Source organism: Muscardinus avellanarius, assembly GCF_963383645.1.
Source record: "Muscardinus avellanarius genome assembly, chromosome: 3".
Classification (NCBI taxonomy): domain Eukaryota; kingdom Metazoa; phylum Chordata; class Mammalia; order Rodentia; family Gliridae; genus Muscardinus; species Muscardinus avellanarius.
In genome coordinates this window covers 114,956,144-114,979,953 of record NC_137788.1, presented here as the reverse complement: position 1 = coordinate 114,979,953, position 23,810 = coordinate 114,956,144, and the positions used below count along the sequence as shown (strand labels likewise).

The 23,810-nt window shown below is 45.7% G+C and overlaps 2 protein-coding genes across 14 annotated transcripts in view; both read right to left on the bottom strand.

Moving 5' to 3' along the window:
- NUP210L (nucleoporin 210 like) overlaps positions 1-11,060 on the bottom strand; it is a gene marked incomplete at its 3' end in the record, with an annotated part of 83,573 nt that extends 72,513 nt beyond the window's left edge. The window contains exons 1-3 of the mRNA XM_080691586.1: positions 10,957-11,060; positions 7,491-7,627; positions 1,798-1,929 (exon numbers count right to left, since the gene is read on the bottom strand). Coding sequence (XP_080547712.1) covers positions 1,798-1,822 — 25 coding nt within the window. The 5' untranslated portion in view covers positions 1,823-1,929; positions 7,491-7,627; positions 10,957-11,060. The remainder of the gene's footprint in view (positions 1-1,797; positions 1,930-7,490; positions 7,628-10,956) is intronic.
- A 2,887-nt stretch (positions 11,061-13,947) lies between these two features.
- Positions 13,948-23,810, bottom strand: part of TPM3 (tropomyosin 3) — a gene marked incomplete at both ends in the record, with an annotated part of 38,752 nt that continues 28,889 nt past the window's right edge. For 6 of the 13 annotated variants that reach the window (XM_080692564.1, XM_080692569.1, XM_080692573.1 and 3 more), the window contains one exon: positions 13,948-14,085. In XM_080692564.1, the coding sequence (XP_080548690.1) occupies positions 14,003-14,085 (83 nt within the window). Of the gene's footprint in view, positions 14,086-15,300; positions 15,381-23,156; positions 23,240-23,810 lie in introns of those variants that run through there. The other 7 variants (XM_080692572.1, XM_080692576.1, XM_080692566.1 and 4 more) reach the window with 3 other exon arrangements.

Here is a 23,810-nt window from a genome sequence, read left to right as displayed (position 1 = left end):
TTTTTTCTGTTTCTTTCTATTGAAAGGTCACCTCTTATCTACCTTATGGTTTACAGTCATCCTTAACCCTTGTTCCTCAAACACAATTTTTTTTGGTGGTATTGAGGTTCCTGGAAACCATTCTACCTCAATGCTACACTTCCAGAGCTATTTTTATATTTTTTATTTGGAAACAGGGTCTCTTAAGCCAGAGAGGCTGGCTTCGAACCTGTGCGATCCTCCTGCCCCCGCCTCCCAAGCGCGGGGATTACAAGCGTGCGCCACCACGCCCGGCACAAACACAATTTTTATAAAAACTAGATTCCTGCCGGGTGTGGTGGGCACGCTTGTAATCCCAGCATTCAGGAGGCGGAGACCAGAGGATCACGGTTTGTGGACAGCCTCACCCACTTAGTGAGGACCATCGCAGCTCAGTGAGACCCTGTTTCAAAATAAAGAATAAAAAATTGGGCAGTGGGTGTAGTTCGGAGGTCAAATGTCCCTGGGTTCCATCCCCAGACCCGTAAATAAATAAATAAATAGATCAATAAATAAATAAATAAATAAATAAATTGGAATGCCCCTAGGTTCCATCCCCAGACCTGCTAAAAACAAAAAACAACATAAAACTGGATTCCAGAATAGTTCATTTTTCAGGTTCAAAAATTACTAAATAGCCGGGCGTGGTGGCGCGCGCTTGTAATCCCCGCGCTTGGGAGGCAGAGACAGGAGGATCGCGCAGGTTCAAAGCCAGCCGCGCACGCTGGCTTAGGAGACCCTGTTTCCAAATAAAAATGTAAAAATAGGTCTGGGAGTGTAGCCCGGAGGTATAAGGGCTTCCAGAAACCCCAGTACCACACACACAAAAAAAAACTAAATAGTTTACCAAGACAGTGGTAATAAATTTTATTTATTTTTTCCAGTGTTGGGACTCAAACTCAGGGCTTTGCCAGGTGTAGAGGTGTACACCTGAAATCCCAGCACTTGAGAGGCTGAGACAGGAAGATCCCCGGTTCAAGGCTAGCATAGCAATTTAGAGTCCCTGTTTCAAAATAAAAAAAAGAGAGCCAGGCAGAGTGGTGCACGCTTGTAATCCCAGCATTTGGGAGGCTGAGACAGGAGGATCCTGGTTCACAAACTGCCTCAGCTACTTAGTGAGGCCCTTTGTTTAAAAAAATAAAGAATAAAAACCAGGGCTGGGGGTGTAGCTCAGAGGTAGAAAAGCCTCTGGGTTCCACCCCCAGTACCACAGACACACACACACACACACACACACACACACACACACACACACACAAGGACACTTGTGTAGCATGTGGAAGGCTCGTTTTCGTTGTGTGTGTGTGTGGTATATGCATGTGCACGTATTACTGGGAATTAAACCAGGAATGTTCGACCTCTGAGTTACATCATCAAGCCCTTTCTATTTTTTATTTATTTTTAAATTTTTATTTATTTTCGGTACCGGGGATAGAACCCAGGGGCATTCTACCTCCGAGCTCCACCCCCAGTACCTCAAAAAAATAAAAAAATTAAAAATGCCTGGGAGTGTCACTTGGAGATAGAATGCCTCTAGGTTCAATCCCTAGGACCACACACACAAACACAAAAGTTCAGAGATAACAATTAATGAGGAAGTTTTAAGCAAGAAAGCAGCTAATATATTGAACTAATCTCAAGTGTTACTGAGCTGTGAATGAGAAAGTGAATCTTATTTCCAATCTGCTTTTATTGCCCAAGTTCCTATTCCCAAGTGCTAAGCAGAAAAGAATACTGTTTTATTTTAGGGAGTCTGTTGAACCCTCTGAAGTTCTTTACCTTCAGCATCCAACGCCCTCACCATCAGTTCCAGAGGCGAATCATCTACGTAGAGTTCTCGGGTCCGAGATATGATTTCAATGCTGCTGATCACATCTACTTTAACGTCACAGCGTAGTTCATGGTCGGTCACTACGATTAATCAAAAGACTGAGAAATTCAGCAAGTCATAAATGCATTAACTGTCACGCCGAGCGTGGGGCGCACCCTTGTAATCCCAGCATTCAGGAGGCTGAGACCTTAGGATCCTGGTTTGCAAACAGCCTCAGCTACTTAGGCCCTTTGCAACTCAGTGAGACCGGTTTCAAAATAAAGAATAAAAAATAGGGCTGGAGGTGCAGCTCGGAGGTAGAATGCCCCTGGGTTCCATTTCCAGTACCGCAAAAAATATAAAAAAAATAAATTAATGCATTAACTGTCTCAACAACACAAAGATTATTCTAAAGTTTATAAAAAAAGAGAGACTGAACTAGGTGTGGTGGCGCACGTTTGTAATCCCAGCTGCGACTGGAACATCACAGTTCGCAGACAGCTTCAGCTACTTAGTGAGGCCCTTCGCAACTTAGTGAGACCCTGTTTCAAAATCAAGAATAAAAAATAGGGCAGGGGGTGTAGCTCAGCAGTTGAATACCCTGGGTTCCATCCCCAGAATCACACACACACAAAAAAAAGAGAGATTGAAAGGTGCCTTTACCTACACAAGAAAATAGCATAAGGACAAGATTTAAGAGCCTCTGTTTATAAGCTACTAGGCCACTGGTTTCCAAACTCTGACCTATGATGACATTTTCACTCATCCATGGAAAAATGAGAAAAATAAGAGTTTAGTTATTTATTTTTTGTGGTACTGGGGATGGAACCCAGGGGCCTTCTACCTCTGAGCTACACCACAAGCCCTTTATTTTTATTTTTAGCCTTTATTTTGAAACAGGGTCTCATTGAGTTGCCATGGTCCTCATTAAGTAGTAGCTGAGGCTGTCGGCAAACTGTGATCCTCCCATCTCAGTCTCCCAAATGCTAGAATTACAAGTGTGGGCCACCACACCTGACTTATTCTATTATTTTGAAACAGGGTCTAAGTTGCAAAAGGCCTCACTAAGTTGCTGAGGCTGGCTGTGAACCTGGACTCTTCCTGTCTTAGCCTCCCAAGTACTGGGATTACAAATGTGTACCACCATAATGCAAGTGTGTGCCGTCATGCTCAGTTTATTCTTATATATATATGTATTCTTTTGGTACTGAGGATTGAACACAGAGACATTCTACCCCCAAGCTATGCCCCCTGCCTGATTTTATTTATTTGGAAACAGGGTTTCACTAGGTTTCTGAGAGCCTTGCTATGTTGCTGAGTCTAACTTCGAACCTTCGATGCTCCTAAGTCTCCCAAGTACTAAAATTACAAGCATGCGCCACCACACTTGGCTTAATCTTATTTATTTATTTATTTATTTATTTATTTATTTATTTATTTATTTATTTATTTATTTATGGTGGTACTGGGGGTGGAACCCAGGAGCTTTTCTACCTCTGGGCTGTACTCCCAGACCCATTTTATACTTTATTTGGAAACAGGGTCTCACTAAGTTGCTGAGAGCCTCACTCAGTAGCTGAGGCTGACTTCAAAACTGCCATCCTCCTGTCTCAGCCTCCCAAGCGTGGGGATTACAAGCGTGCGCCACCACGCCCGGTTTATTCTTATATTTTTAAGTGGCAATTTTTTCTTTTATAAAATGAAAGTGTTAGCAGACTTTTAAAATGTATTTAGCTGGGCGTGGTGGTGCACATTTGTAATCTCAGTACTGAAATGGGAGGATAACAGGTTGTAGCCAGACTCAGCTACTTAGGAGGCTCTCAGCAACTTAGTAAGACCCTGTTTCTAAATAAAAAATAAAATAGGTCTGGGGTGTAGCCTGAAGGTAGAAGGCCTCTAGGTTCCATCCCCAGTACTACAAAAACAAACAAATAAATAAATAAAATGTGTTTAATAGCCAGGCATTAAACACACCCTTGCAGTCCTAGTACTTGGGAGGTTGAGACAGGAGGATTGCCGTCTCAATAATTGAGTGAGGCTCTCAGCAACCTAGTGAAATCCTCTTTCCAAATAAGAAATAAAATCCATTAGGGGGTGTAGCTCAGAGGTAGGTAGAATGCCAATGGGTCTCATTCCCAGTTATCATGAAAAAATAAAATAAAAAATATTTAATTAGGAAAGATGGTGGTAACCATATGTCAATTCTTTCAGTAATCTCTCTTTTTTTTTCTTTTTGTGCTACTGGGAATTGAACCCAGGGGCATTCTACCTCTTAGCCACATCCCTAGCCCTATTTTATTTTTTGTTTTGAAACATGGTCTCACTAAGTTGTTGAGGCTGGTATCGAATTTATAATCTTTCTGTCTCAGCTTCCCAAATACTAAAATTATAAGCATGTGCCACCAGGCCCAACTAATCTCAATCTCTCTAATTTTTTTTCCTGGACCAAGAAAGTAAAAACCCAAAACAAGCTGGGCATGGTGGCGCATGCTTGTAATCCCAGTATTTGGGAGGCTGAGACAGAAGGATCACGGGTGGACAGCTTCAGCTACTTAGTGGGGCCTTTTGCAACTCAGTAAGACGCTGTTTCAAAATATAGAATAAAAAAAATAGGGCTGGGGATAGCTCAGAGGTAGAATGCCCCTGAGTTACATCCCCAGTACCACAAAAACAAAAATAAAAACAAAATAAAAAATGGGGCAGAAGGTGTAGCTCGGAGGTCAAATGCCCCTGGGTTCCATCTCCAGACCTGCAAAAAATAAAAAATTAAAAAATAAATTAGGCCGGGCGTGGTGGCGCACGCTTGTAATTCCCGCGCTTGGGAGGCGGAGACAGGAGGATCGCGCAGGTTCGAAGCCAGCCGTGCGCTGGCTTAGGAGACCCTGTTTCCAAAATGAAAATGTAAAAATAGGTCTGGGAGTGTAGCCCCGAGGTAGAAGGGCTTCCAGGAACCCCAGTACCACCAAAAAAAAAAAAATTTAATTAATAAAAACCCAAAACAGAGGCTCAGACAGAAGGATCACAGGCTACTCAGTGAGACCATTTCAAAATAAAAATAAATAAAAATAAAAAACAGGTTTGGGGTGTAACATGCTCAGAGGCAGAACTGTGTTCAATCCTCAGTACCAAGAAAAAACAAAAAAGGCCCAAACAGCCAGGTGTGGTGGTGCATTCCTGTAATCCCAGCACTTGGGGGGCTGAAACAGGAAGACCTCAGCAATTTTTTTTTTTTTTTTTTTTTTTGCGGGTCTGGGTATGGATCCCAGGGGCATTCAACCTCTGAGCTATACCCCCTGCCTATTTTTTATTCTTTATTTTGAAACAGGGTCTCACTGAGTTGCAGAGGACATTGCTAAGTAGTAGCTGAGGCTGGCTGTGAGCCATGATCCTCCGATCTCATCCTCCCGAATGCTGGGATTACAAGCATGCGCCACGATGCCCAGCTCACAGCCAGCAACTTAGCAAGCCCCTCTGCAACTTAGACCCTGTTTCAAAATAAAAAGAAAATCAATAAAAATTAAAAATAGGGCTGGGGGTGTAGCTCAGAGGTAAAAACCCCCTGGGTTCGATCCCTAGTATCAGACTCACAAACAAATCAAAGCTAAGGCAGGCATGGTGGTGCACTCCTGTTTTGTAATTATAACTCTTAGGAGGCTGAGGCAGGAGAACCACGGATTCAAGCTGCTGAGGCTGGCTGCGAACCTGCCTCCTCCTGTCTGAACTTCCTAGGTACCGAAATTATAAGCGTGCTCCACTATGCCTGGCTTAGTGATCGCTTTTAGTGAACAGTGTATGGAAAGGAGAAAACTGGAACTTTATAGTGAAGATACCTTTTTTTTTTTTTTTTTTTTTTTTTTTGGTGGTACTGGGGTTCCTGGAAGCCCTTCTACCTCCGGGCTACGCTCCCGGACCTATTTTATATTTTTGAAACAGGGTCTCTTACGCCAGCGCGGCTGGCTTCGAACCTGCGCGATCCTCCTGTCTCCGCCTCCCAAGCGCGGGGATTACAAGCGTGCGCCACCACGCCCGGCATTTTTTTTTTTTTTTTTTGAGTACTGGAGATGTTCTATATTCCCAGCCCTGTTTTGTTTTATTTTTTGGTATGGGGAATTAAGCCCTTTTAAAAATTTTTTTTGTTTTGAGACTAGGTTGCTGAGAGTTGTTATTTTGTTGAAGCTGTCCTTGAGCATGCAATCCACCTGTCTCAGCCTCCTAAGTACTGGGATTACAGGCATATGCCACTGTGCCCAGTTAAAAAAAAATTAATTAAATCAATCTAATTTAGTAATAGTTAACTGAATAATAAAATCCAAACTTAAAAGAATTAAAGACCAAACTAGACATGATGGCTCATGCTTGTAATCCCAGTATTTGCGAGGCTGAGACAGGAGAATTGCAGGTTCGAAGACAGCTTCAGCTACACAGCAAGACTCTCAACAACCTAGCCAGACCCTGTTTCAAAACAAAAATTAAAAAGGACTGGGTGGGTGTATTCATTTCGAGTCACCCCCTGTATTTCTATTTTCTGTATTTCTATCTTTCTAATAAACTTCTTTAAATCTTCAAAAAAAAAAAAAAAGGGCTGGGTGTGTAGCTTGGAGGTAGAATGCACTGAGGTTTAATCCCCAGGAAAACACACACACACACACACACACACACACACACACACAAATACCAAAACACGGAATATGGACAAAAGCCAAGAGGAAAAATCTCACATGATCTCCTTGTAGAATTACCATCAAGGAAGTGTTCCAGTTCCAGGGATGGCAAAGGAAGGAAGGGAGGGAGGGAGGGAGGAAGGAAGGGCGAGCCTAGAAAAACACATACACTAAATAATAGGCACTAGATAATCTAGCAATAAATGGGAAATTAAATCCTTGTCTTCGGTGGAGAAATGTGCTGGGCGCTGACGGAACCAAAGCAGCTGTAATGCTGCGTGAGAACTATGGACCAGTACCTGAGACAGGAGGATCGCGGGCTCATGGCCAACCTCAGCTACTTAGGGAGGCTTCCACAGCTGAGTGAGATGTGTTCCAAAATAAAGTATATAAAAATTAGAGCTGGGGGTATAGCTCAGAGGTAGAATGGCCCTGGGTTCAATCTAGTACCACACACACACACACACACACACACACACACACACACACACACACACACAGAGTGGAGGGTGGGGATGGAGGTATAGCTCAGAGGCAGAATGCTGTGTTCACTCCTCAAAACCAAAAAAGGGCCAGCATTAAAATTTATAGATGAGACCATCCTCAATTTAGTGAGCAGGGGCCTTCTCTGCCCCCCCCCTTATTTTTATTCAACTCCCCAATTACATCCCAAGTTACGACCATCCCCCCAGTCTGGGGATAGTAGAGCCAATTTTGTGAATCAATGCTCCAGACCAACATCAGACCTTCCCCCCCAAATTAGGATGAATGATTCCTTCGTTGACTCAACTAGAATTCCCATGGTATAAGACACCATTCCAGGGACTGCAGATACCAAAACGGGGCGGGGGCCACACAGGATGCCACTTTTGGGGTTTATGTGGCAGGAATCCTTTTTTCTACTTCTTATCAGTTGAAGCCTCTGCCGTTTATGTTAATCATCTATACAAGACATCCATCCATGACTCTACCCAGAAGTGATACATAGTCTTTACACATACCTATTTCTCGAGCAAGAATGATACTGCTGAGGCGCACAGGCTGGGTAGATTCAGCAATGAGTACAGCTCTTTTGGAACATAAGATGCCATTTTCAAACAGAGGCTCAACAGTAACCGCTTCGTGGTGGGTGGAGTGCCTGCCAGAACGACACACTCAAGAGGATAAATACACAGGTCAGAGTTAGTGTGCAAGAGACTTCGAAGACAGGCGTGGTGGCGCACGCTTGTAATTCTGGCATTTGGGAGACTGAGACGGGAACTGCGGTTTGTGAACCGCCTCAGCTACTTAGTTAGGCCTTCTGCAACTCAGTGAGACCCTGTTTCAAAATAAAAATAAAGAATAAAAAAGGGGGCTGAGGGTTTAGCTTGGAGGTCAAATGCCCCTGGGTTCCATCCCCAGTACTGCAAAAAAAAGAAAAGAGAGAGACTTCTATACTTCTTCCATGTTCTATACTATCAGGTATACTTAAGTGACATTTTTTGGGGGGAGGGACTGGGGAGTGAGCCTAGGGGCATTCTACCCTTGAGCTACACCCCCTGCCCTATTTTATTTGTTTATTTTGAAACAAGATCTCACTAAGTTGCAGAGTGTCTTGCTAAGTTGCATGAGGCTGGCCTCAAACCCAAGATCATTGTGTCTCAACCTTCCAAGTACTGGCATTACAGGTGTGTCCTTCTATACAAGCTTATTAATTTGTTTATTTTGTAGATTGAACCTAGGCCTGTTCTACCTGTAACTCACACCTCCCACCCTATTATTTCTTATTATTTTTTGGTACTGGGGATTGAACCCAGAGGCATTCCACACCAAGCTACACCTCCAACATGATTGTATTTCTTATTGGGAAACAGGGTCTCACAAGGTTGCTGAGAGCCTTGCTAAATTACTGAGGCTTTGAACTTTCAGTCCTACTGTCTCAGCCTCCCAAGTACTGGGATTACAAGCATGTGCCACTGCACTCAACTTCCCCCCACCCTTTTTAATTTTTTATTTTGAAACAGATCTAACTAAATTGCTAAGGGCCTCCCTAAACTGCTAGGACTGGCCACAAACCTGTGCTCCTCCTTTCTTAGCCTCCCAAGTACTGGGATCACAGATATATGCCACCATACCCAGCTTCTTTATTTTTTCTTTATATTTTTGTGGTACTGGGGGTTGAACTCAGCGGTATTCTACCTCTGAGCTATACCTCCAGGCCCATTTTTTATTCTTTTATTTGAAACAGGGTCTCATTGAGTTCCAGAGGGTCTCACAAAGTAGCTGAGGCTGGTTTTGTGGTACTGGGGGTGGAACCCAGAGGCTTTCTACCTCTGAGCTATACTCCCAGACTATATATATATATATATATATATATATATATATATATATTTTTTTTTTTTGGTTTAAATTTGGAAACAGGGTCTCACTAAGTTGCTGAGAGCCTCACTAAGTAGCTGAGGCTGGCTTCGAACCCGTGTGATCCTCCTGTCTCAGCCTCCCAAGTACCGGGATTACAAGCATGCGCCACCATGCCTGACTTCCGTTTTTATTTTGAAAAGGGTCTCACTAAGTTCCTGAAGGTCTCATTCAGTTCCTGAGGCTGGCCTCAGACCTGTGATACTCTCCTCTCAGCCTTCCAAGTACTAGGATCACAGGCGTGCACTACTGCACCCAGCTATAAGAATTAAAATGGGTAATCCCAGCATTTGGGAGGCTGAGACAAGAGGATCCGGGTTCACAGACAGCCTCAGTTACTTAATGAGGCCCTTTGCAACTCAGTGAGACCATTTCAAAATAAAGAATGAAAAATAGGGCTGGTGGCATATCTCGGTGGTAGAATGCCCTTGGGTTCCATCCCTGTAACACACACACACACACACACACACACACACACACACACACACGGAGAAACTCATCAGAACATTTTCCCAATGAGCTCTTAGGCAAAGTCCCAGTAGTGTTCTATTCCTCTGTTAATGTTTAAAATAAGAGTAAAATATCACATTTTCCCTTCCATATATAAAAATAGTATCAATGTTATGTTTCCAGTGAAGACATTTCCAATGGGAGACAGGACTTTCTTATGCTCTGAGAAATTATTTCCTCTAATCCTAGATACTGGGCTGCTATCTAAGATGGAAAAGCCACCTAAATTAGGAGGTGTGAGTCCAACTTTATAGACCAAAAAAATTTTATGGATGGATGGAACAGCTTGCAGTGCTAGAAACATTTCTTTTTCTTTCTTTTTTCTTTTTGGTACTGGGGATGGAACCCAGGGGCATTCTACCTCCGAGCGACACCCCCAGCCCTATTTTTGATTCTTTATTTTGAAACAGGGTCTCACTGAGTTGCAGAGGGCCTCACTAAGTAGCTGAGGCTGTCTGAACCATGATCCTCCTTTTTGAGCCTACCAAATGCTGGGATTTTTTTTTTACAAGCGTGTGCCACCACGCCCGGCTCCTAGAAAAATTTCTAGTATCATCCTCTCGGTCATGAAAAACACACTGGGGCCTCTTGCAAGCCTAATTTCTTTATACAGCCTCATAAAATGAAAGGGGAACTTCTCACGCTGAAAAAAACCCTCACTGCTTCTCTTTTTTGTGGTGCTGGCGATTGAACTCAGGGGCATTCTGCCTCTGAGCTACACCACATCGCCTTTTCATTTTGTATTTTGAAAATGTGGCTTCTCTAAATTGCTGAGGCTGGCTTTGAATCTGTGATCCTCCTGTCTCAACCTCCCAAGTGCTGAGATTATAGGCCTGGGACACCACGTTACACTTCATTGGTTCTCTTAAGAGAAATTTCCTCCATTTACAATGAATATTCTGGTTTCTCAGAACTTGCTTCCCTTAAGTTCCCTCACAACTTAGGTAACCACATAACCTAGCCATGGGTCCTCTCACGCCAGAAAACCATCTCTTCCCATATTTAGTCAAGGTCATTGTGTGTGTGTGTGTGTGTGTGTGTGTGTGTGTTACTGGGGATTGAACCTAGGGAATTCTACCGTGGAGCAAATGGCCTCACTAAGCAGCTAAATCTGTCCGTGAACCGCGATTCTCCTGCCTCAGCCTCGCAAATGCTGGGATTACAAGCGTGCACCACCATACCCGGCTCACTCCAGATCTTTTTGCTCCTAAATAAATGTCCATAGTTCTTGGGAACTCACTCTCCCCTAGTTGAATTGACCTTATAAGGTCCTCACTTTGGAGACGACCTGTGGCCTCCACCACAGGCTTCCCTGTGCCCTGACAGCTGCCCAGTGTCTGCCAGTCCCAACACACATCCCAGGACTTTCTCCCAGGAGGGCCCTTGGGCAGGGTGCGCCATATCCGGGCCTGGCCACTATCCCCAAAGCCGCGGTCCTCTCCATCCTTACGCGCCAGGCCCCTTCACGCAGTGCGCACACGCATCCCTGCGGGTCCTGGAGGTGTGGCCTCCCTCCTCGGGGCTCGTGTGGGGGGCACAAGCTTGCGACCGCCTCCTCACCAGGTGTAGCAGCCGCGCTGCGCCTCCAGCACGAAGGGCACCCGGCCTGGCTCCTGGCCGAAGGGCAACAGCACCTGGGGCACGTTAAGCTTGTTGGCCCGGGTCCCAAGCCAACACAGCAGGAGCCAGCACAAAGCCAGCCTCACGCCTCGGGGCCCAGCCATGGCGACTGCCAGGTTCCGGATTCCCGCTCTGCGGCAGCCGCGTCTCCCGCCAATCCGCAGGCGCAACGTCACCAGGGGGCGGGGCCTATCTTGCTTGGAATTGTGGGAACCTTAGTAATGAAGTCCTGGCCGGCGTGGTGGCACATGTCTGTAATCCCACTATCTGGGAGGCTGAGACAGAAGGATCACAGGTTCACCAAGCAGTGAAACGCGTCAATCTAGCAAGACCCCGCTATAATCCCCCTCCCCCGCTATGATTCCCAATGTTACAAAATAAGTAACTATGGAAGATGTTTCTGGTGCTGTGGACTAAATCAGGAGATGAATACCTCTGAGTTACACGCCCAGCCCTATTTTATTTTTATTTTGAAAGAGTCTTGCTAAATTACTGCATGCTGGCTTCGAACCTGTGACCCTCCTATCCCAGCCTCCTAATACTGGGATTACAGACACGTGCTACCACACCCACCAGGCTGGTCTTTTCAACAGTAAGCAACAATAAAAGTCTACGAAGCTGGGCGTGGGAGGCTGAGACAGGAGGGTCGCACAGGTTCAAAGGCAGCCTCAGCTACTTAATGAGGCTCTCAGCAACTTAGACCCTGTTTGCAAATAAAATATAAAATGGGTTGGGAGTGAAGCCCGGAGGTTGAAAGCCTCTGGGTTCCACCCCGAGTACCACCAAAAAAAAGTCTAAGAAAAATTTCCCCATCTTATCTCATTCTGTTGTCTGTGTTTGGTCCCTAGATTTTAAAAAAAAATTTTTTTGCAATAATTTCCAGTCAGCAATGGTCTATTCCTATAAATGGAAAGTTTCCAGTCTCTAGCATAAACAGCTGGACTTTGTCAAGGAAACTGTGTAATCTTTACTAGGAAGTCAGATTCATGTCCACTTCAAGGCCACAGTGCAGGAAATGACCAGCCACTGGCATCTCAAAAGCAGCTTTGAAAGCCATCTACTCATGTAGCCTGTTTCTAAGCAAATACCCTGGAAGCACTTGTTCAATTAGCTTTTCTCCAAATACCCGATAGGCTGTTTGTTACCTGAAAAGCTGTCTCGAGAGTCTACAAACACCACACATTTATAGGTATAAGTGTAAGTAACAACATATGGTAGGTAGTGTAAAAAATGCATGTTTATTAGAAAGTATTCAAACGGTTGTAAAGAAAAATGTAGAGCTGAACCTGAAGATGCTAGTATGAAATAAAGTAACCTATAAAAGGCCTAGCACTATTTCTGATCTTCACATTTCCCCTGACAATACATGTTATTTCCATTTTACAGATGACGGCAGTTGGTTTTTCTCACAGCACACAGCTAGGAATTAAGGAGCAGAGTTCTGAGCCGTTTTGGTTTGCTTCCAAAGTGTAAGTGTATAATGCACATTAAGTCCTGTTGCTACCATCCACAAAGATCTTATTTCTACACTCAACTCCTGGGGAAAAAGCACGTTTGGTTGAATAAATAAAAGTCATGGAAGTCTGAGGGTTGGAGGGACTGGTTCTTTATTTCAAAAAGACACTTGTCAATATTCAGTATCAAAACAGTTACACTATTGGTTTCTCTTTCTCCCAACTGGCCCCAAAGAGACCACGACAAAGGAGAATACATTTGAAGCCAATAAGCTGCAGGCTGTGCACCTAACGAACCTCATGGAGACCTCGCCCACAAGTGGGGATTGGGTGGGGAGAGAGACTGAAAGATTAGCACGCTGCCAGCCCAGGCTGTAGAGAACGCTCACAGCCAGACGGGGCGGCAAAGTTTCAAAATAATATAAAATTTAAAAAGTTTTGTACATAAGCTATTCAGGATTTCTCCCACTCTGGCCGATAAAGCACAATAAGATGGCACTTTTGGAGGCAGCAGCTTCAGACCCAGAAAAGGGTGATGAGATGACTTTCATATGGCTAAATCAGTGGCAAAAGCTCCTTCCTTCCATTCTTCCTTCCTTCCAAGGAGGCAGGCGAGAAATGAAGTAGCCTCAACATTAAGGGGCACATACATGATCCATCTGTGAGCAGTTGAGAAGGGGGTTGGGACGGGATGAAAATCGGGGGTCAGGACTGAGGCTATGGCTCAGCGGCAGAGCACGTGCCTAATATGCACAAGGCCCTGGGCTGCATCCCCAGCACCAAACAAACAAACCAAGGTCTCAGGGTCTCACCATCTTAATTTGGTCATTTCTGATGAGAAAAGTAAAAAAGAAAAAAAAAAAAAAAAGTTGTCCAAAGATGGCTTAAAGCTAAAAAAATTTAAAAATTTAAAAAAAAAGAGAGAGAGAGAAAGCTTCATAGCATGGTTTTTGTTTTGGCTGATTCCTCCTGGAATGCTTTTTCTGGTTTGGCTGGTCCTTTGTGCAGAACGATGAGGCTTGCCATCGCGGAGTCTTGTCTCGGCTGTTTGGCTCTCGGTAAGGCTGGCCCATACCGTTTCCCCCCCCGTGGAGAGGGCAGTATGGATCAGGCTGAAGTTACCATCCACCAGCAAGAGAGGAAGCTCGCGGCTTCGGAGCTGTGGAATTATCTGGAATGTTTTTTTTTTTTTTTTTTTACAAACGGTTGCTATAACAACAAAAAAATTACAAAATGTATACATCACAACATGCTTTTTAAAGACACTTTGCATTGTGCTCACATTCCCTTAAATGTTGTTCCCAAAGGTGTTCAGCCTTTACCCAGCGGGAATCTCTGGGCAGAGGCAGAGCCGGTTTCGGTGAAAAAGACAAGGGGTGAGGGGTAGGGAGGGGGCGGAGGGGGTGTCAAAAGGAGAAAGCAGCCTTCCAGTTAAAGATCAGCCCTCAGTTTCAAGGTCAGCTTTGGGCTGGCTGGCCTCAGGTGAGTCGGGGTCAGAGGGAGGAGCGGCGGCAGGGCGGGGCTGGGGAGTTCTACATCTCATTCAGGTCAAGCAGAGTCTGGTCCAGCATCCTTTGTGTACAGAGGTGCTCCTCTTTGGTGCATTTCAGCTTATCTGATGGGGATAAAGGAAAGAAGTTACAAAATAAAAAAAATCACCATCGAGGTCTGCCCACTCTGAGACTCGCTCTAAAGCAGCGCCTTCTCAACCACAGAAGCTAGTGCCTGCACCGCGGGGCCTTTGGCTTGCCTACTGAGGTTACAGGATCTCGGTGCTTCCTGAGGGAGGGAGTGAGGACCTCATCAGTCACTTCCTCTCCGTCCTGCATCAACCAAGGCTCTCAGCTCCCAGTTACGAAAGGCGCAGACCCACAGCACCAGCCACCTACTCTTCTAAGGCTTTTTGCCCGTGGGGTAATACCAACCTGAAATGGCTTATAGGGGTTTGACAACTACCAACAAGGAAGGGCATATTTCTACCACTAGACACCCCAGAATCTCAGCCTGAAGATTGTACAGGAAGATCCTTATGTGCTTACACGTTTTCTCAAAAAAAAAAAAAAAAAAAAATCAGGGAAAAGGAAAATTACTGCTGGAATATATAGAAGTGAACCCTCATAGCTAAGCCAAATTATAACTAAAGAAAACAAAGCCCAGCACCTTGAGATTCTTGCCGAGCCATTAGCCAGACGTTGCCTGTGACAATTACTTGCAATTAACCATACATAAACCCAGAAAAAGGAAGTAAGAAGGAAAATATCAGTAAGAAAAAAAAAATCAAGAAGCATCTAATCTGCTTAAGAAGCAAACCGTCCTGGACTACTCCAGGGATGGGAGGAAAATAGCCCAGCCTTCAAATCAGACAAGTGATGGCGACACAGACCCGTATTCATACCCCACACCCTTCTTTCCCTTCCCTTTCTCCACCCAGGCAGGAGGACCCGTCCCTGGGCCTGCAGATGAAGCAGTTACGACATCTTGTCCAGTCAGTCTTTTTATTGTTAGAAAACATCCATGCGAGAAAACAGAACCTAAAGGCAGTGCACAAGTGAACGGGCAGAACACACAATTCTCGGGTTTGCTCGCTACCACCTCTCCAGCCCCCTTCCTCTGTCACCCATCCTCTCTTCTAGAAATGCAGTATTTAACGGTTCCAACTTCGTGATGCAGTTAGGAAATCCACAGTATTCTAACTGCTCCCCCCCATTAGAAAACAACTGGCTTTGGGGCAAAGTAACAACGTATAAAAAGACAATCAGGGCTTTGCTGGGGTCCAGGCCAGTGGTGTGAGCGGTGAGCGGGTTTACTGGGCGACAGTGAGCCCTGCCCATCAGTCACACAGATCATGCAGCGTTAGCTTCAGCTCATTAGAAAGCAGGCGGTTTCGCTCAAGTTGGCTGTAGAGACGCTCTGCAGTAGCAACGGAGAGGAGAGGAACAAGGAGAGGAGGAGAGGAGGAAGAGGAGAAAGAGAAAAAGGGAAGGTTAGTGGAGTACCAGAAGGAAACTGGCGTCAACTCGCTGGCAAATATATCATGTATCTGTATGGCGGGATGGATGCGAGGACTCAAGGCGGCAGAGCCAGTTGGCTGGTGGAAAGACCGACTGAGGAATCAGTAAGAAACGCAGGGCAACAAGTTGACAGGACAACATTTTGCAGGAGAAAAACACCTCCTTCACGGTATTTATTCTCTAGTTAAGAAACCAAGACAGGTGAAACAGGGCAGTGGGGTGAGTGGGGTGGCTACTGGCTCAGAAGAAATGCATTCCCAATAACTGGGGGTCTGAAAGGAACCCAACAGCGAACATGTGTACAGAAAAGCATTCAACACAGAATTACACATGGCAGACTGGGATAAACAGCCCCACCCATTCAATCCCGTGCTTTCCAACCTACTTGTACTGTTGGATAGACCCATTAAGAGGCCTATCTAATCCATATCCAATTTTCCCTTTAGAAAAAGAACTCAATCTGCCAGGCGTGGTGGCGCACGCTTGTAATCCCCGCACTTGGGAGGCGGAGACAGGAGGATCGCACTGGTTTAGGAGACCCTGTTTCCAAATAAAAATGTAAAATAGGTCTGGGAGTGTAGCCCGGAGGTAGAAGGGCTTCCAGGAACCCCAGTACCACAAAAAAAAAAAAAAAAAAAAAAAAAAAACAAAACTCAATCTGCCGAGCACGGTGGAGCACGCTTGTAATCCCAGTACTTGGGAGGCTGAGACAAGGAGGATTATGGTTCTCAGACAGCCTCAGCTGCTTAGTGAGGCCCTGTTTCAAAACAAAAAATAAAGAATTGGGCTGGGTATGGAGCGCAGAGGTAGAATGCTTCTGAGTCCAATCCCCAGCACCAAAAAAAAAAAAAAAAAAAAAAAACCACAAAAACCTAATCCTGTTAGGGTCACAGCCCGAAGGAAGGTCAATTAGGTGATAAAAGGAATCGCACATTTACTTAAGCTGCTATGGGGCTTTTTTTCTTTTCCTTCTTTTTGGTAGTGGGGTTTGAACCCAGGGGTGTTTCTACTCACAGCCTTTTGATCCAAAACAGGATCAGGGACCTTCTATCTCTGAGCTATGCCCCCACCCTATTTTTTATCCTTTAATTATTTATTTTATGGTACTGGGGGTGGAACCCAAGGATATTCTACCTCTGAATGAAGTTATGGGGCTGGCCTTGAACCTACTGTTGATCCTCCAGCAGCTGGACCACAGAGTCTGGCTCTTCCTAAGTTTTACAGCCTGTTTCAAAATGGTTTTGAAGCCGGGCATGGTGGTGCACGCTTGTAATCCCAGCATTCGGGAGGCTGTGACAGGAGGATCACGGTTTGAGGCCAGCCTCAGCTACTACTTGGTGAGGCCCTTTGCAACTCAGTGAGACACTGTTTCATAATATATAAAAAATAGGGCTGAAGGTGTAGCTCGGAGGTAAAGTACCCCTGGGTTCAATCTAGATCGTGTAGGTTCAAAGCCAGCCTCAGCTACTTAATGAGGCTCTCGGCAACTTAGCGAGACCCTGTTTCCAAATAAAATATAGAATAGATCTGGGAGTGTAGACCAGAGGTAGAAAACCTCTGGGTTCCATTCCAAATAAATAAATAAATAAATAAATAAAATGCTGTGTGTGGTGGTGCATGCTTGTAATTTGAGACAGGAGGATGGCACAGGTTCGAAGCCAGCCTCAGCTACTTAGCAAGGCTCTCAGCAACTTAGTGAGACCCTGTTTCCAAATAAAGTACAAAATAGGTCTGGGAGTGTAGCCCAGAGGTAGAAAAGCCCCTGGGTTCTACCCCCAGTACCACAAGAGAAAGAAGGAAGAAAGGAAGAAGGAAGGGAAAAGGAAAAAAAATAGGGTGGGGAATGTAGCTAAAAGGTAGAATGTCCCTGGGTTCAATCCCCAGTAGCACGCACGCGCGCGCGCGCGCGCACGCGCACACACACACACACACATTTATCCTAAAAGCTGGGGCCAGTATAGCCCCACCAATACCTGCCACTTTATGTGTGCTATCAACACAGTAAGCATGAGTGGGAATGACCAAACAGAACAATTGTATATGAGAGCAGAAATTAGGGCAAACTTTTTGTGTGGTCCTGGGAATTCAACCCAGGGCGCAGTGCCTGCTAAGCAAGTGTTCTCCTATTGGGCTACACGCTGCCTCCCCTAGGGCTTTAATTTACTTATTTGGTATGGGGACTGAACCCTGGGTAGGCGTTCTACCTCCAAGCTATATTCCCGGTCCTTTTCTTCTTCTTTTTTTCCCCCAGTACTGGGGATGGAACCCATGTACCTTCTACCTCTGAGTTATGCCCCCCCCTATTTTTTATCCTTTATTTATTTTATGGTACTGGGGGTGGAACCCAAGGATATTCTACCTCTGAGCTACACCCCCAGCCTTATTTTTTATTCTTTATTTTGAAACAGGGTTTCACTGAGTTGCAAAGGGCCTAAGTAGTTGAGGCCGGCTGTGAACCCAGATACTCCTGTCTCAGCCTCCCAAATGCTGGGATTATAAGCATACGCCACCGCGCCCAGCTCACCCGATCTTTCTTTATTCTTTCTAAGAAGGCTTTGAGTCAAAGCCAACTTCTCTTACCAAAATAATGAATGTTTAGAACTGTGCAGTCCTGTGAAGTATCACACCCATGCCAGTCACATGTGGCTAACTAAATTTAAATAAGATTTTAGCTCCTCATTCATATGAGCTTAGGTCACATTTTTTGGGGGGAACTCAGAATCAAACCAAGCCATATATATTTAATTTGTGGTACTGGGATGGAACTCAGGAGCATTCTGCCTCCAAGCTACACCCTCAGCCCTATTTTTTATTCTTTATTTTGAAACAGGGCCTAAGTAGCTGACTGTACATGAACCACGATCCTCCTGTCTCAGCCTCCTGAGTACTGGGACTACAAGAGTACACCACCATGCCCGGCTACTTTTTGTATTTTTGAAACCAGGGCTTCACTAAGTAGCTGAGACTATTTGAGAACTGCGATCCCCCTGCCTCAGCCTCCCGAGTATTGGGGTTACATGTGCGAGTCAGCACATCTAGCTCCTAGTCACATTGTGAGTGCTTACCAGCCCTGTGGCTCCTGGCTTTGGTACCGGGTATCACTGCCAAATGTTCTAGTGGACAGTATTGAGGTCTCACTACTTGCTGGGGCTGTCCTCAGGACTGCGATCCTCCCAAGTACTTGGGATTACAATCGTGCGTCACCACGCCAACTACAGCACCAGGATCTTCTCACCTGGATACCTACCAGATTTTTAGATTTATTCTCTCCCTTCCCCTTACTTTCCAAATCACAATCACATGACCTCCCCTACATCTTTTTAAAATTTTAATTTTATTTATTGTGTGTATAGTATTAGGGGTTGAGCCCAGGGGCAGTCTACCTCTGAGCTACACTCCCAGTCTTTTATTTTTTATTATTTTTTGTGGTACTGGGGATTGAACTCAAGGAAAGTCTACCTCCGAGCTACACCCCAAACCCTATCTTTTATTCTGAAACAGATTCTTACAAAGGGCCTAAGTAGCTGAGGCTGGCTGCGAACCTGCGATCCTCCTGTCTCAGCCTCCCAAGTACTGGGATTATAAATGTAATCCGGGTATATGCACCACTCTAGGTTCCTTTTTTATTTTAGAAACAGGGTCTTACTAGGTTGCTGAAACTGTCCTTGAACCCGCAGTCCTCCTGTCTCAGCCTCCCCGGTACTGGGATTATAGGCATGTCTGACCACAACTGGATTACACACACACACACACACACACACACACACACACACACACACACACACACACACAGTACTGGGATTGAACCCAGAGGCATTCTATCTCTGAGCTACTCCCCTAGCACTATTTTGTGTGTGCATGCGTGCATGTGTGGTACTGGGGATGGAACCCAGGGCATTCTACCTCCGAGCCACACCCCCAGCCCTATTTTCATCTGGAAACACAGTCCTACTAGGTTGAGGAGATTCACTACTTGCTAAGGCTGTCCTCCCACCTGCTATCCTCCTGTCTTCGTTTCCCAAGTACTGAGATTACAGACATACTCCACCACATCCAGCTTTAATTTCTTCATTTTTTGTGGTATTGGAGATTGAATCCAGGGACATTCTAACCTCAAAGTTAACACTTTTTAAACAGCCTCACTTGGGTTGCTCAAAGACCCGTCAAGTTGCTAAGACTGACTTCAAACCTTAAATCTTGTCCCAGCCCTCCTAAATACTACGATCACAGGTGTGTGCCTGTAATTTCTCTTCTTTCTTTCTTTTTCTTCCTTTCTTCTTCCCTCCCTCTTCTTTCTTTCTTTCTTTCTTTCTTTCTTTCTTTCTTTCTTTCTTTCTTTCTTTCTTTCTTTCTTTCTTTCTTTCTTTCTTTCTTTCTTTCTTTCTTTCTTTCTTTCTTTCTTTCTTTCTTTCTTTCTTTCTTTCTTTCTTTCTTTCTTTCTTTCTTTCTTTCTTTCTTGGTACTGGAATTGAACCCAGAGGGATTCTACCTGAGCTATACTCTCAGCCTTTAAAAAAAAAAGTACAAATATTTTTTGTTGTTGTTACTGGGGATGGAACCCAGAAGCTTGCTACATTGGAGCTACGTCCCCAGCCCTATTTTTTATTCTTTTGAAACAGGGTCTCACTGAGTTGCAAAGGGCCCCACTAAGAAGCCGAGGCAAACCGGATCCTGTCTTAGCCTCTCAAATGCTGGGATTACAAGCGTGCCCGGCTCCCCTTTTTTGGTGATACTGGGGTTCCTGGAAGCCCTTCTGCCTCCGGGCTACACTCCCAGACCTATTCTATACTTTTTTGTTTTTGGAAACAGGGTCTCCTAAGCCAGCGCGCACGGCTGGCTTCTAACCTGGGCTATCCTCCTGTCTCTGCCTCCCAAGCGCGGGGATTACAAGCGTGCGCCACCACGCCCGGCATCCCTTCATTATTTTTTTAACAGGGTCTTGCTTAGTTTCTGAGGCTAGTCTCCAACTTGTGGTCCTCCTGTCTCAGCCTGCCAAGCACTGGAATTATAGATATGAACTACCACTCCTGGCTCTTTTTTTTTTTTTTTAAAAATTTGAGACAGAAAAAAAATCTTGCTTGAGACAGGATCTCTAAGTTGCAGAGGCGTCCTTCTTCCTTAGCTTCTGAGCGATGGCATTATACGTGTGTGTGTCCCTGGCTCACAAAAGATTTTTGGGGGCGTCTAGGGATTGAACCCACAGGCACTCTACTCTTCCTCTGGGCTATACCCTCAGCCCTTTTCTCATTATACTGCTGAGGCTGTCCTTAAACCTGTGATCCTCCTGCCTCAGTCTCCCAAGTACTGGGATTACTGGTGTACGTCACCACGAAGAGCAGAAATTTATGTATGTATTTTTTTTTTTTTTTTTGGTGGTACTAGGTGTGGAACCCAGGGGCTTTTCTACCTCCGGGCTATACTCCCAGACCTATTTTATACTTTATTTGGAAACAGGGTCTCACTAAGTTGCTGAGAGCCTCACTAAGTAGCTGAGGCTGGCTTCGAACCTGTGCGATCCTCCTGTCTCAGCCTCCCAAGCGCAGGGATGACAAGCGTGCGCCACCACGCCCGGCTGAAATTTATGTATATAATAAATCATTACCTTCATGTAGTTGTTATTTAAAACATGCATAATTAGATGCCTTGGCTTTTCCAATAATAACCTACCACTTGGCTTATATCTCCCTAGCATATGGTAGCAGGCCTCAAATATGTCCCAGAGGCAATCCACCTCAGAGCTCCACACCCAGCCCTTGTTAACTTTGTGTTTATTTTTGAGACTATCTTGCCAGGTTGCTGAGAGCCTCGCTCCATTGCTGAGGCTGGCCTCCCGAATGCTGGGACTACAGATGTGCGCCACCACGCCCAGCTTGTCAGAGCAAAATGGTCAAGAACTCGATCCGCTGTGTACATTTCTGTGACTTGGCATGATACAGTCAATTTGCACAGTAACACACATGGGTCCCCCGGGTGTCTGAGGATGTTCGGTTTGAACCACTGATAAAAAGGGGGAGGAAAACACGAAGTGAGCCACACGGTGGTGGTCCCTGACGTTTACTGTATTGATGGAGGAAAACGGTGAAGAGAGAATGGAAACCATCCATGCGGATGATTTAAGAACCTGAGCACGATCGTTTGCCGAGAATCTCAATTAGCTTGAGGCTACTGCTGAATTCCTACCCTGGAGCCCCTTCCAGTTCACCACTGTACAGACTCCAATCAGCACGGTTTAAATGTCAAGAAAAAACAGACACACACAACAGTGGCTTTGATATACAGACGTCAGAGGGGGGCGCCCGCCCGAGGGCTGGTCCCCATCAGCCCCCAAGGCCCCTCCTCAGGGACAGCAGCAGCTTTGTCTTTGACACAAATGCAGGGTGGCCCGAGGCTTCCAGCAGCTTAACATTTTAATTTGGGGAGGGGGGTGGAAGAGAATACATAAGTTGCTTTGTGCCCCCCCCCCCCAGTGCCTCAGGGAGCAGCCAGGCTGACCCAAGTGGAATCCAGAGCGAGAGTGGGGCGTTGGGTTCCCCGAGGAAAGGGGGCAGATCCAGAACAGAGCAGAAACGCAGTAGTTATCTGTTTGAAAAAGTAAGGACACTGTAGGTGAGAAGGACCAGCGTCCACCTGGGCGGCAGCCTGGGAGGAAGAAATGCGGCAGCAGGAATGGTAAGAGCCAGACGCGGCAGCCGGTGACATTTGGCTTCTTTACAGTGTTAATGGGAAGAGGAGCCAGGTTAGCATCAAGGGTCAGGGACCCACAGCAAGCGGATGGAGCCCCCACGACTCCTTTTGGTGCTGTTTACTACTTGGCTTGCTTCTGGGACTCTGCTCTAATTCTTTTTTTTTTTTTTTTTTTTGAGGGGTTATTGGGGATTGAACCCAGGGGCATTCTACCTTTAAGCTATACTCCCAGCCCTCTTTCTTTCCCTCCCTCCCTCCCTCCCTCCCTTCTCTCTCTCTCTCTCTCTCTCTCTCTCTCTCTCTCTCTCTCTCTCTTGGAAATGGGGTCTCACTAAGTTGCTGAGAACTTTGCTGAATTGCTTCGGCCGGTTTTGAACCTGTGATCCTCCTGTCTCCACCTCCCAAGTACTAAGATTACAGGGGTGCACCACCACGCCGGACTCTTATTTTTTAACTTGAGACAGGATATAATATATGTAAGTTGCTGAGTCTACCCTTGAACCTCTGATCCTCCTGTTTCGACCTCCCAAGCAGTGGGATTACAAGTGTGGGCCACCACGCCCAGCGACTCAGCTCTGTTCTTAGATGAACTGGGTTATTTCTCATCTCCAGTGTTTCCCTGAACTTGAACATCAAGGCACAAATCCAATGTACCCAGGAGGCTTGCTCTCGAGACCTCAGTTCTTTGGGTCTGTCTATCTAATCCTATGGATTCTACCTTAAGGCAGCATCACTTCTGAGAAGACTGCATTTGAGGAATAAATAAGAAAAATAAGTGTAAGGAAGAGACTAATACTACCAAATCTAAGTTACTTGTAGATCAGTGTTCCACCAACTGGTCCAAGATTAAATGCCTCCCCAGCTTTGGCCAAGTAAAGTAACCAGCACCAACTTTTTAAAGGATGAAGAGTCTAGTTACCGAAGGTCAAAACCAAAGCACAGTACGCACGGCCCCTGCCCCGCCACGAGCCCGGCCCACTGTGCTGGATAGTTACATGGAGGTCATGTCATTCAGGGCGTGGTCCAGCTCCTCGCTAATGGCCTTGTACTTCAGTTTCTGGGCATAGAGCTCATCTGGACAGGCACAGGAGCCACGGGGAAGAACGGGGACAGAGGGAAAGGCATCAGAGGCAGATGAAGAGAGGGAGTCATCAGGAATTGGGGGAAGTGTGATGGTGGGCCTGACACCAGAACACGTCTACGCTGGCAGCCACAACTGGCTGCATGTCTGGATGCCTCTAATGCATTGGTTGGAGCAAGAGTTCAGAACCCGGGCACGCCTTGTTGCCAAAGGTACCCCACTCCCAAAGGACACCACTCCCACCCAGAAACACCCACTTCTACCGTGTTAGCAATGAACTGAATACAAATACCAGGGGGGAAAAGTAGACATCCACTGTAGACTGCTTTGCCTACCAGTGTGACCACTGTCAGTGGCCCCTTTGCTCTATGGGTGACTTCCCCAAACCCTTTTTCCCCCCCAGTACTGGGGATGGAACCCAGGGGCATTCGACCTCCGAACTACACCCCCAGCCTTATTTTTTATTTGGAAACAGGGTCTCACTGACTTGCAAAGGGCCTCACTCAGTAGATGAGGTTGGCCGCAAACCTCGATCCTGTCTCGGCCTCCTGAATGCTGGGATCA